The 12,639-nt window shown below is 55.5% G+C and overlaps 1 protein-coding gene across 3 annotated transcripts in view; it reads right to left on the reverse strand.

Annotated features, from left to right (window-relative positions):
* Positions 1–1,204: 1,204 nt before the first annotated feature.
* Positions 1,205–12,639, reverse strand: part of KIRREL3 (kirre like nephrin family adhesion molecule 3) — a 543,536-nt gene continuing 532,101 nt past the window's right edge. Inside the window, exons 12-16 of one of the 3 annotated variants that reach the window (XM_082627471.1) lie at positions 12,317–12,352; positions 8,914–9,096; positions 6,816–6,925; positions 3,000–3,086; positions 1,205–2,530 (exon numbers count right to left, since the gene is read on the reverse strand). In XM_082627471.1, coding sequence (XP_082483597.1) covers positions 2,087–2,530; positions 3,000–3,086; positions 6,816–6,925; positions 8,914–9,096; positions 12,317–12,352 — 860 coding nt within the window. In that variant the 3' untranslated portion in view covers positions 1,205–2,086. The remainder of the gene's footprint in view (positions 2,531–2,999; positions 3,087–6,815; positions 6,926–8,913; positions 9,097–12,316; positions 12,353–12,639) is intronic. The other 2 variants (XM_082627470.1, XM_082627472.1) reach the window with 2 other exon arrangements.

The raw sequence follows: 12,639 nt of genomic DNA on the forward strand, positions 1-12,639 counted from the left end.
TGGTGAGGCTTGGGAGGGAGATTTCCTGCCCACCTCCAAGGTGGGGAAGGCCAGGAGAAATGAATGAACAGATCCTCTTAGGTCATCCTCTTCCTTACTCTAGCACACCAGGGCATTTTGCATCTGCTCTTAGATCCTTACTCCTTGCTGGCAAAGGCAAAACGTATATGGGAAGGAAGAGAACTTGTCAAGATTAATCCGGAGCCCACAGGCATCTGTGCTGGGCCAGAAATGGTACCAGCAGCAGGCTGTGGGGCTGGGATGTACACTTACATTTCTCATCAGTTTCTATTACCTCAGGCTTGGGTGCTGCAAAGGAAGATATCTAAGGAGGTGGAGGGTTTTGAAGCAATAGGAAATACGGTGGAAGCAGAGACATCCTCTGGGTGGAGGCTCTAGGAAGGCTATGTATACCATCTGTGGGTTGGGGCCATCCAAGGCATCAGTGGGGGAAAGAAGCACAGGCTTTTGTGATGAAGGTTCCCATGGTGGGTAAGGACTCCCGGGGAAGGTTGGAGGAGAAGGGTCTAAATCTGAGGAGGCACCTCCAACCTTTGGGACAGTGTGGGTTCTCCAGAGTTCCATTGGAATCCTACCTGCAGAGATAGCATCCTAACTTGGCCCTGTTTATCCACCCCAGCCTGTCTGCCATCACCATGTCAAGCTTTCCACCCAAACAAAGCCATTCTTAGAACATTTGAGTCTCAGAGTGTTGGGCTGCTTGGTGGCACAGGCTCTTTGAAGAGGGCCTCCTCTCCTGAACCGCCAATGGAGGGGGCCGCCCTTGCAGAATATTGCTGAGAGAAAGGCCTAGAAGGACCCCTCCAATGTGCAGTCTGACCCCTTTGCCCCTGAGCTCTATTTGGCATGAGTCAGGTGGTTGGTGAGGCCCAGTTTCGTGCGCCCTCTGGGCTGGGCACATCTGCAAGGAGATGAATCTACCCGTAGGTCCTATTGTCACCACGACCAGAGCTCTCCACTGTCTGGGAAAACCAGATCAAGGCAGGGCAAGGAACCCTGCGTTCCCAAAGCATCCTCTGAGCCCTTGGGGTCTTGCTGTGACTCTGCAGGAACAAAAGAATAGAACGCATCTGTTGGAGGAATGACCCCTAACATTTATTCTCAGGTGGCAGGCAGGAGGGAGGGGCAGATATGCTTTCTCTCTTGCCCCAGGAGCCTTACTGAGGACAGGACCATGGTTCCTTGTGTGAATCTAGGCTCAGCTGAGAAGGTGAGTCTCATCACCTTAAAGGCCTGCCCCCTAGTCCCCTCAAATCCCACAAATCCTGGGACACAGTCTCTCCAACGGCTCTTTAAAGAGCCCTGACCAGAGAAGCTCACGCTCCTTATATTGACTCCGCATGTGCAGAGGGGAGGAGGGGAGTACACGAAGCAGGGGTGCGTGGGGAGGCTCTGAGCCGCACAGCCTGGCGAGGGGTCCCCGAGTGCCACGTTCCCCCCTCCTTCCCTCCCCCTCCCTCCCAGACACCAGTCTCTGATTGGGCCAGTCCCACCTCAGAGTTGAGAGGCATCCAGTCCAAGGACAGAACTCTAAGAGTATGGACACAAAACACCGAACAAACGGGGGGTGGGCTCCGGGCCAGTGTGGCAGACAGGGCCGTTCTGGCTTCTCAGCCTCTGGGGTCTGGACCAGGAGTGGCAGGGGGGCGCTGGGGTCTCTGGGGCAGCTCCGTGCCGGCAAGCACTTGACGCCCTGCTCCCCGGGGCTGTACGGGAGCACAGGCACGGTGGGAGTGGGGGGAGGGCTGGCGGGCGGCGAGGGGCAGAGCTCCTCCGAAGCCCGCCCGGAGCGTGGACGGCAGTTTGGTGAAAGCAGAGTTATAGCTGCCTCTGGAGCCTGTGGGGGGAGCCTGTAGAGGAGGGGCCGCCAGGAAAGGGCCGGGGGCCCGGGGCGGTCAGCACGGAGCACACCCCGATGCCCTGCAGCCGGGCCCGCATTTGTGCTTGATCGGGGCTGCCAGGAGGGTGGTGGAGGCGGCTGCTTCCGAGGTCCCCTGCAAGGTCTCTGCAGAGCCAGGCCGAGTCCCCGCCCCTCCCCGGCCCTCCCGCCCTCGGCCCAGGATCCTCAGACGTGAGTCTGCATCCGCCGCTGCAGGGGCCGGCTGGGGTCGGAGTTCTGGGAGGAGGACTGGGAATGGTGGGAGGAGGAGGCCGAGGCCTTGCTCGCCTTATCGAACTGCACGTAGCCGTCCTGCTTGCCGTTGCTGCTGACGCTGCCGTCACACTGCGTGTCCAGGAAGGAGCTGCTGTCGCTGAGCGAGCCCCGCTGGAACTCCCGCTCACAGAGCTCGATGGAGGAGCTGCCCGTGCCCAGCACGAACCTCTGCCCGTAGTCGTAGAGGCGGCCCTGGCCGCTCAGCGTGCTGTAGATATTGGTGAAGGACATGCCCGTGGGCACCCGCTGCTTGCCCGCGGGGCGCAGGTCCGGCTGGCAGCCGGACAGCGAGATGGCGGGGGTCGAGTGGTGCTCCTTGAAGGTGTTGACGCTGTAGTAGCCATTGGTGGGGTCCTGGGGGGCCGGGGGGAGAGCGGCGTCACAGCACCGGACGGGAGCCAGTCCCGCGGTCCACGGGGAGGGCCAGGGACAGACAGGAGGAAGGGGACGGCGGGAGAGGTGTTGGGGGTGGCGGTCGGGAGGGCCGGCCTGGGCAGGATGCTGGCAGGTGTTCAAGTGGGGTCTTGACCGGTACGTTTTGTTATTTCAGGGCAGCTCAAGGCCATGTGAAAACCAGGCTTTCATTGTTTTTTGTTTTAGTCCGGAACTTGGAAACATTATTAAAACGGTATTGGTGATGAGGCTGTGGGACGGGAGAACTGTGAGAGCTCAACCTTAACTCTCTCACCTCCTTGGTGCCGGGGCGAGAGAGCAGGTGCCTTTGTGGGGGACTGTCCCTTCTATCTGTGCCTGGATCTGGGGCCTGGGTCATCAGAGCTGAAGACCAGATGCCAGGCGTGTCGTAACCCGGGGCTCTTCTTACCTTCAGGTTCTGAAACTCCTTCTCCTCTTCTTTGAGCACCTCCAGCTGCTTCAGGACTGAGTCTTGCTGGAATTCACCCCGGTCCATCTACAACCCAGAAATCGCTGCTCAGTGGGTAGGAGGTGGGCTAATAATAATCGTCCACTTCCCCCAAGGAAAAGCGGGAGAAATGCACTCAAAAGATGCTTGCCCTCTGTGCCTCCCCTCCCCCCCACCTCTCACTGCCTGGCCCCCTGGAGGCAGGTGACAAGAGTCTGGAGGAGATTCCAGATCTCACTGTTGTTCTTGGACCCCTAGCCCCACCCCTCCTGAGAGCCGGAGACAGAGAGGTGGGTGGGTGCAGGGCTGGTCTCTAAGACCCACCGTCTTCCTTCCCGCGGGCTATGGTTATCTCCTCCAGAGATCTCGCTTTGATTCCGGTTCAGTTCAGTGAGCGTTTATTGACTTTAGGCCAGGCATTGTGCTCAGGGCCAGGCAAACAGAGGTCAGGAGACATTACAGAACAGCTGTGCTCATCTGGGAGCTGGGCCTGTAGATAAAGAACTGCAGAACTTCTGGGCAGGGGTCGGGCCCCGCAGCTCCTCAGCATGGCCTTGAGAAGGAATCAGTGAATAACTACCTCTGAGGTGCTGGCCACTAGGGCCTCACCTGCCATTCACAGCAAGGACTTAGATAATTTGAAGTTATCTTCCTGAACAGAGGCCAGAGAGCCTGGGGACAAGGATCACTCCCTGTTTCTCTTTGGTTCTCCAGCACACCTGCTACAGTGCCTTACATACTGTGGTCACTGACCAAAATCCTTTTGGAGTGGAATCATATTTAATTGTGTTTTATTCATTCTTTGATTTGCCGGTGCCCAGCGTGGTGCCTGCCATACAGTAGGACTGTCACAAATGTTATGTTTATGTCAGATGAATGAATGAAGTGGCATGGCGCTAAATTACTGGAAATTAAAAAAATAATTAGACTTAAGGTGAAAAGTAAAGCACACTTGGCACACAGTGGGGTTATTCATGAATGTGAACAGCCACAGTGGTTCCTGTCCTGTGACACAGAATGTTCTTCCCGTGTATCCCTTCTGCACATGACATGATCTGGGCCAGGTTCCCACCCACTCTCAGAACTGGGATGTGTCTTCTCCCTTGTGACTCACTTTCCTGATCTCTTTTTGGAGCCCCACAGAATCAGCCAGCGTGCTTCCATCCTGTCACTTCCCCACTAATGCTGCTTTTTTCATTTTCCAGTAAATGCTGTGGCTCTATCTGGATTGAGTTCTTCTCTTCCACCAGATTCAGCTTCTCAGCCCGCCTCTCCTCAGTGTTGGGGCTGTATTGGTGCCGGGGGTGAAGGGAGTGGCGGAACGAAGGTCTCCCCAAGGGGAGCCCTCAGCGGGTTCTTCTTATCTCCCACTCTTAACTGACGACTGAGTGACCCCCCCTCTTCCATGAGGGTCTGGACTGGAGAATGGTGTAGAAACAGTCAGAGGCGGTCAGAATATCCCAGCGGGAGGGAATGCAAGGTCCCCAGGGGATGAAGGACAGGCGTGGGTACTTCCACACTAGACTCAATAAATCTCATCAACAGACACGTCCATTCCTGCCCAGGTCTGGACTGTGGTCCCCTCCCTTGTAAGACTGACCGTTCATCTGTGTCAGACATTATGTTAGGTCTGGGCGAAGTAGACATTTGTCCCTTTGCCTTTGAGGAACGCTGGGATACTTGGGGAGGCTGACGTGTAATTAGAGAAATGCACTGTGAAAGAAGAACATGCAAAGTGTCTGGGGAGAGCACCAGGAAATGCACAGCTCTGCCAGCCACGGTGGGGCAAGCCTGGAAAATTGTGGAGGAAGTGACATTTGAGCTGACTCTCAAAGGAGAATGTGAAATTCAACAGACAAAATCAACAGGCCGAGGGAACAGCAGTGCAAAGCCTCCGAGGTATAAAAGACTCAAGGGCTGGGAACTGCAAGCTCTCTGGGGTGTTGGAGGGCTGGATGCATTTGGCAGGAAGATGGGTCTGGACAGGCCAGAAGCCGCTTCCTGCTGAAGGGTCTTGATGACCCGCCTGGTGCTGGACTATCCAGTAGATCTGGAGCCACCGAGGGTCTTTAAGTAGGACGGTAAGAGGATCAGATTTGCATCTTAGAAGGACCCTTTATGGGACTCTGGAGGGTGGAGAGTAAAGTGGTGAAAGATTAGAATGTGGGACCACTTGGGAGGATGGTGGCATGGACCAGGGGAGCTGTAGTGAGGCCTGCACTGAGGAGTTATAGTGGAGAAGAGGCAGGGGGCACAGCTCTGAAAAGATTCTGAAGTGGAATTGTCGGGACCTGAAAATCAACTGGATAGAAAAAGAGCAGCAGAGAAAACGTCAGTTCAATTCACTAAACGTTGGTGAGCATCTGCCAGGGACCGTGGAAGGCTCTGGGGACACAGGGATGAGTAAGGCAGCTTGCTCACCATCTAGTGGAGACAGATAAGGAAACAGGTGATTTCACAGCCAAGGAAATAGCTACCGTTCCTTGAGCCCTCACTGTGTTCCACTGGCTCCAGCCTCTTCAGGGTTTCATCCACTGAGCCCTCACCCCGACCCCATGTACCATGACCTTCATCCCATTTCCTAGAAGAGGAGACTGAAGCACAGAGAGGCCCATGCTCTTGACCCACCTGCTTGCTGCTGCTACTCCAACATATTATAACCGTGACACAGTAGGCACCAGAATTTTCTAGCAGAGTTTTCCAGGATTTTGTTTGGACAGTTGGATGGGTGACGGTCCATCGATGGGGCTCAGGAGGAGAAGTGGCCTTGGGGTTGCTGGAGAAGTTATGAGTTTAAAGCGATCCAGTTCCCAAAGAGGAACCTCTGCTTGTTGCAGACTTCTGGGGAGATGGGGGAAGCAGGGCACGTACTGAATGTGGATAATATCTATGTGTGGAGGATTATATGTTACATCACCACATCTTATGGCCATTATGCACATCTTCTCTCCCTACTGGACAATGGGTCCCTTGAAAGCTGGGACTGCATCTTAGATGCCTTTGAGTCTCAGAGAACCCCAAGCACAATATAGTAGACACACAATAAATCTTTGTTGGCTGAGAATACGAGCACACTTCATTTTATTGCTCTTCACAAATATTCCATTTTTTTATAAATCCAAGGCTTGTGGCAACCCTGCAGAGGGCAAGTCTTTTGGCACCATTTTTCCAAAAGCATCTGCTGCTCACTTTGTGTCTCTGTGTCACATTTTGGTAATTCTCGAGAATTTAAGACTTTGTCATTATCATCATCTTTGTTACGGGGATCTGTGATCAGTGATCTTTTTTTTTTTTCTTTTTGGCCACGCCGCACGGCATGTGGGATCCCGTGCCCCCTGCAGTGGAAGCGCGGAGTCTTAACCACTGGACCGCCAGGGAAGTCCCTGTGATCAGTGATCTTTGATGTTACTATTCACTGAAGACTCAGATGATGGTTACCATTTTTTAGCAATAACGTATTTTTTAATTAAGATATGTACCTTTTTAAAGACATAATGCTATTGCACACTTAATAGACTACAGTATATAGTATAAACATAACTTCTGCATGTACTGGGAAACCAAAAGTTCCACGTGACTAGCTTCATTGTGGTCTGGAACCCAACCCACAGTGTCTCCTAGGTCTGCCTGTAGGTACCTGGCTTGTTATGGGGGGAGAAGCACACCTTGGCTGATGCTTTGCTTCTCAGGAGCATCTAGAGCATCAGGAAGCCTCTGGTTCTGGGAGCTTCAGGGCACAGAGGTCGGGGTGGGGCGGGGGTAAGATGACATTCTCACCATCAGCTGCTTGATGGTGGGGTGTTCCTCAGCCTCCCGGCCAGAGGCAGGTTCCTTGTGGACAATCTCCACCCGGATGTCATTCTTGGCTGACACGACACCTTTGAGATCTGGACATAAAATAGGAAAGTGTAGATGACAGAATCAGTTGTCATCTCAGGTGTTAGGGCCTGAGATGTCAAGCTCTCCCCTCCCCTCCAGTTTACCCTCCAGCCCCTGAACTCAGCAGTTTCAGGGCCCACCTGGTAATAGAACCTGTCTGGACGTGCCATGGGCTGTTGGGACCTCAGAGTACTTTCTCTGCTGGCTCCTGGTTGCACCACCCTCAGCCTTTGCCTGCCGCTCCCGTGGCATGGGTGGTCATCCCCAACCATTCGGCCACCTGGTCATCCTACTAAATTCTCACCTCCTTCTAGAAGTCTTCCCTGACCTACTCTATCAGGCTCTGATCTCTCTGTTCAGAGAATCACACATCTGTTAGAAAGGACCTTGAGATCCCATGGTCAACCTCCCACCCAAAGCAGAAACGTCCCTGCACTAGTGGTCCAGCTTCCGTAATGGAGAGCTTATGGCTTCTAGCGGATGAAGCCGATTTATACCTCGAGAGCTCTGTTAGAAAACTCCTGCTGAAATATGCTCCCCTATGATGTCCACTGAGTGGGTGGTGAGGGAGGGCCTGAGACCGCATCCCTGGGGGCCCTCAAGAGAGCAAGGCTGCTCAGCTTGGAGAGGAGGACACAGGTAACTTTCTTCCGACACGTGAAGGCTGCCAAGCAGAGGAGGGAGCGGGCTTACCCTGATTATTCTCTTTGTGCCTTCCGCTCATGGAATGTCAGAGCCGGGTGGGGCCCTGAAAGTCACATCAGCCGACCCCTTGCTATTACACAGGAGAGAACCGAGGCCTGGAGTGGCTGTGGCTTGCCCAGGGTCACGGGGTGGAAGAAGTGGGACCACAAGACAGTCTCTATTGTTCCCACGATCTCCACCATCCCATTTACCCTTCCACGTGTCTGTCTAGCACACGTAACTTCAGAGCTACGCCCAGGACGGAGACTCCAGGCACACACGAGTCAAGAGCGCATCACTGCAGCTCTATTTACAATAGCCAGGCCATGGAAGCAACCTAAGTGTCCATCAACAGATGAATGGATAAAGAAGACGTGGCACATATATACAATGGAATATTACTCAGCCATAAAAAGAGATGAAATTGAGTTATTCGTAGTGAGGTGGATGGACCTAGAGTCTGTCCTACAGAGTGAAATAAGTCAGAAAGAGAAAAACAAATACCATATGCTAACACATATACATGGAATCTAAAAAAAAAAAAAAAAAAGGTCATGAAGAACATAGGGGTAAGACAGGAATAAAGACACAGACCTACTAGAGAATGGACTTGAGGATATGGGGAGGGGGAAGGGTAAGCTGTGACAAAGTGAGAGAGAGTGGTGTGGACATATATACACTACCAAACGTAAGGTAGATAGCTAGTGGGAAGCAGCCGCAGAGCACAGGGAGATCAGCTCGGTGCTTTGTGACTGCCTAGAGGGGTGGGATAGGGAGGCTGGGAGGGAGACGCAAAAGGGAGGGGATATGGGAACATATGTATATGTATAACTGATTCACTTTGTTCTAAAGCAGAAACTAACACACCATTGTAAAGCAATTAGACTCCAATAAAGATGTAAAAAAAACCAACACATCAACACCAGCATGTTCTGGCTGAGGACTAAACGACCTTTAGGGGTCCCCACAAAGCAGTTCCCTGAACCCCCTTTTGTTCCTGTGTGGGTGACCTGCTTTTCTGGTTCGACTAGCAGATCTTGGAGGGCAAAGATCACCTCCCCCCACCCCCCCACCCCCGGGTTTCAATACAGTTCCCGATGGGTGGAGAGTGCAGTGTATGTTCAATCCGAGGTGCTAGCTGGCGGCCCTGCTGCATGAAGTTCACTTCCGTCCAGCTCAGCAGCAGTGGAGCACCCACTCTGTAGCAGATGCCGAGCAAAGCGCTGCCTATGAAAAGATGCATGAGACCCATCCGTGCCCCAGCAGCTCACAGCTCTGGTAGGGCCCCTGCTCACTGTACTCCTGCTTTTACTTGCTCTCCGGGGCAGTCTAAGCCTAGCCTTTTTCTCTGCCCCCCTCCCTGAGCTCCCGGGTCTCCCTCCCGTACTTCTCTGGGAGCGGGCACAGCAGAAGGCCACAATGGTTGCCAGAAGGACGAGGAAGGCCACGCCAGCTCCTACGGCCACCCCGATGATGACGGCCATCGGCACAGCCTCTGTGGGAGAGAAACAAGCAGGCTGATGAGGGAGCTGGGACAGCCCGCTCTCTGCCCCCAGATCTCACCCAGTTCCTCGGGTGCAGCCCCTGCTGAGCTGGGGCCAGACCATGGCACGTGGGCGCTCCTGGGAAAGGCCACAGGGGCCTGGGCAGGCGCGGGCACAGTCCAACAGGGGTCAGCTCGGGCGGGATGCGGTGTGGCGGAGAGGGCGGGCAGACCTGGGGAAGATGGCAGCAGGGGCGGGGGCAGAGAGGCAAGCAGACACAGGGAGGGGAGGGGAGCGTCGGAGGTGAGAGGCAAGGCTGGTACTCGGAGCTCCCCGAGGCGATAAGCCAGGAGAGTCGTTAAGTCCTGGCTTTTCTTTGGAAAAGGACCAGGGTCACTGCCGCTGTTTGTTCCCTTCGCGAACAAACGTCAGACGTCAGACATGGACAAGCAGCTTTTAGAGAGTTTTCAGGTCTGAGGCAGCTTCCCCACAGGACCTGGGTATCACAGGCGGTAACTGCCAGAGGCCACGTCTTAGGGGCCGGAGGGCAGAATCACAGCTCCCTCCACCTCTTTCTTTTTTTCTTTTTTTTTTTTTGGTCGCGCTGCATGGCATGTACTTCCCCAACCAGGGATTGGACCTGTGCCCCTGCAGTGGAAGCGCGGAGTCCTAACCACTGGACTGCCAGGGAAGTCCTTCCCCCCACCTCTTTAAGGAGAGGTGCCCAGTCCTGCCCCCTCCTCTCCTGGGCCAGTCTTCTGGGCAGGAATCCCGGCACCCCACCCCGCCAGAGAGGCACCTGGAACTCTAGCTAGGCAAAGCTTCACTTCCTGCTGAGTTCCTGTAGTCTGTCTCCTGCCCTAGCCAAGTAGAGATGTCTCCTGCCCTAGCCAAGTAGGCTGGGGTGGGCGCTCTTCCAGACAGTCCTGACCCTTCTGTGTCTGCAGAGGGGGCCTGAGCATATGATGTGGGGCCCTGAGTAGTCCATGCGGGGATAGAACTAGAGAATGCAGGGGCAGGAGAGCTTAGGGCTCAGAGAGTCCAAGCCTCCCATTTATAGATGGAAACCTTGAGGTCCAGAGAAGTCAGGTGACTTGGTTAAGGACACACAGCTGCAATAGACTCAGTGCAAATCCATGTCTCCTCTCATCTGCCCCCCTCATCCTGCCCAGCTCCTCACACTGCATCCCATGGCATCCTACAAATCTCACATCCTCTGTACAGCCCAGAGCAACGTACTTTACCTCTCTCTTTTATCTGTAAAATAGGATAATTACAGTGCCTGCCTCAGGGGGGCGTACGGGGTTTAGATGGGTGAATGCAGGCAGGTAAAGGCTGGCACAGAGCCTGGCACCCAAACCGATCCAAGCCTTTGCCCTCATGTCTGTGTGGGAAGGAGGACCGCAGCAGATGCAAGGATAGGAAAGTCCCTTTTTGAGGCTCAGCTGCTGCCCCTACCCCGCGCTCTCAGTGTGGATAACTGGGGACTCCAGGTATCTGTCCTGAGCTGGAGGTTGGCCTCTGGCCTCTCACTGTCATTTTCTTTAAAGAGCAAAAGAAAGGAAGAACCCCACAGACCGTGGCCCCTGGAGACGCTGCTGGGAGGGGGTGGGGTCCCTCTCCCGGAAGGAGCGCGTGTCCGGCGGTTGGCAGTGTTGGCCGTCAGGCTGGGGCTTTCCTTCCAGCCCAGGACTGGCACGCTGGTGCATTCATCACCTGCCTACTGGAGCCCGAGACCCCTGTAGGCAGGGTAGGGGAGGCGATGGGGAGGAGGTGGGTGCGACAAACACTCGGGGACTGAAAATGGGAGGCGTTTGGGCTGGTCTCAACAGTCAGGGGTGAGACAATGGACTTGACCTCGCCAGTCCTGCGAGCTTGCTCTGACAGTGAGACGGCCCTGTCTCTAGGTTTGAATTCCTCTAGGAAAGGAAAGCCGCGTTGGAAGTTCGTTGCTTCTATGCTTTTGAATTTTATTGATTTGAGTTGAATTCAGTTTCTCCTAGATTCTTAGGGCATTTCCTTGGAAAACTCGGGTCTTGTCTCAGCTGAGCTCAGAGCCAAAGGATGACGGTGGAAGGGTCCTTAACCTCTCTGGGCCTCAAGGTCTGTGAAACCAGAGAACCAGGGAAGCGGTATCTAAGGCAGTTTCTGCCTCTGGCGTCCGCATTTCCTTACGTTATTAACAGCTGGGGGGTCGTGGTGGTAGCCATCTTATCTGGAGGACTGTCCTGAGTGGGGGGGCGGGGGCAGAGGGAGAGGGTCCTGGGCGGGGGACCCAGGGTGCAGGCACAGAAGAGATGGAGACAGAGGGTGGCACCAGCTCAGCACCAGGAGTGGCCCTGAGGGGCATCAGGGAGAACACAGCAGGAGTTGATACTGTGTGCCCGCCTTGAGCTGGCCTGTGCCCGGCCTGCCGCTCTTTAAGGGGCCGTCCGCCCAGAGGGGAGGGGCTGAGCGGGCCCCACCAGGGACTTGCTGAAGTGCCTTCTGGGCCGGTGTGGCGGGACAACGAGGGCAGGGGACCCCACATCTTCGTCATGGCCTTTGTCGACCCTGTAGGGTCTGGCTTGCCAAGTCCTGATTCTCTTTTCTGGGTTTCTCCCTGGAGGGTGGGGGGTCACTTGTCTCCTGTGGGGTCCCAAGAGAGAGCAACTCAACCCAGGGAGCCTGGTGACCCCTTTGCTGCCGAGTCCCCGGGGAGAGAGGCACTGCCCAGCGGCCTCAGCCCAGTGGTGAGATGACAGCTCCACGGGGAATGCAGGAGTGCGGGGAGGAGCCAGCCAGCAGAAAGCACGGGGTCAGCATGGATTACGCAGGCCACAGCCAGGCTGGGCGGCCCAGGTGTTCTCGGAAGCGATGGCCAAGCTGGTGGTGATGGTGAGAAGCGGAGTCAGGCGGGGTGAGCTGACCCCAGGGGGAGGAGTCAGGGCTTCAGAAGAGGAGGGGTGGGAGGAAAGATGGGGGAGGAGAAAAAGCCAGTGTCCTGGGCTGCCAGGAGCCTGCGGGGGTGGGGGGGGGCAGCAACAGCGGAGACAGGTCTCCGGGGTCTCTAGACCCATGCTGCCTGGAGGCCCTCTCCCTGCTGCTCTGACTGCACTAAAGCCTCAAGATGGGGGGAGGGCAGAGAAGTTAGCGGCTGCCCTGGCCTCCCGACCCACACTTTGGGCCCCCTCCCCCACTGGCCCAGCAGTCCCTTCCCCCATCCCGGGGAGTCTCATGTGTCCTTCGTACCTGCTTCCAGCCCGGCTCCCGACTTCATTTCCGAACCTGTTTAGAAATAAAGCAAGCGTCCACAGCCAGGGCCTGGCTGGCCAGGGTGGGGTGGGACTGGGGGCAGGGGCGGCCCTCTGGAGGGGCTGGGGTGGTTGGGGGCTCCCTCCTGCATCACGTCTCCAGGATGCCGGGCTGGCCCAACTGAACCTGGAGTTCGTTCACACTGACTTAGGGACTCCAGATGGGTGGGACCAGAGAGAGGGGTCAAGGCTGGGGTGGGAGTTGGCTCTGAGGAGTGGGGGTGAGAACACTAAGGGGCGGGTAGAGGGTTGGGGCACTCA

Source organism: Mesoplodon mirus (assembly GCF_964341445.2).
Source record: "Mesoplodon mirus genome assembly, chromosome: 7".
In the NCBI taxonomy this organism is placed as follows: domain Eukaryota; kingdom Metazoa; phylum Chordata; class Mammalia; order Artiodactyla; family Ziphiidae; genus Mesoplodon; species Mesoplodon mirus.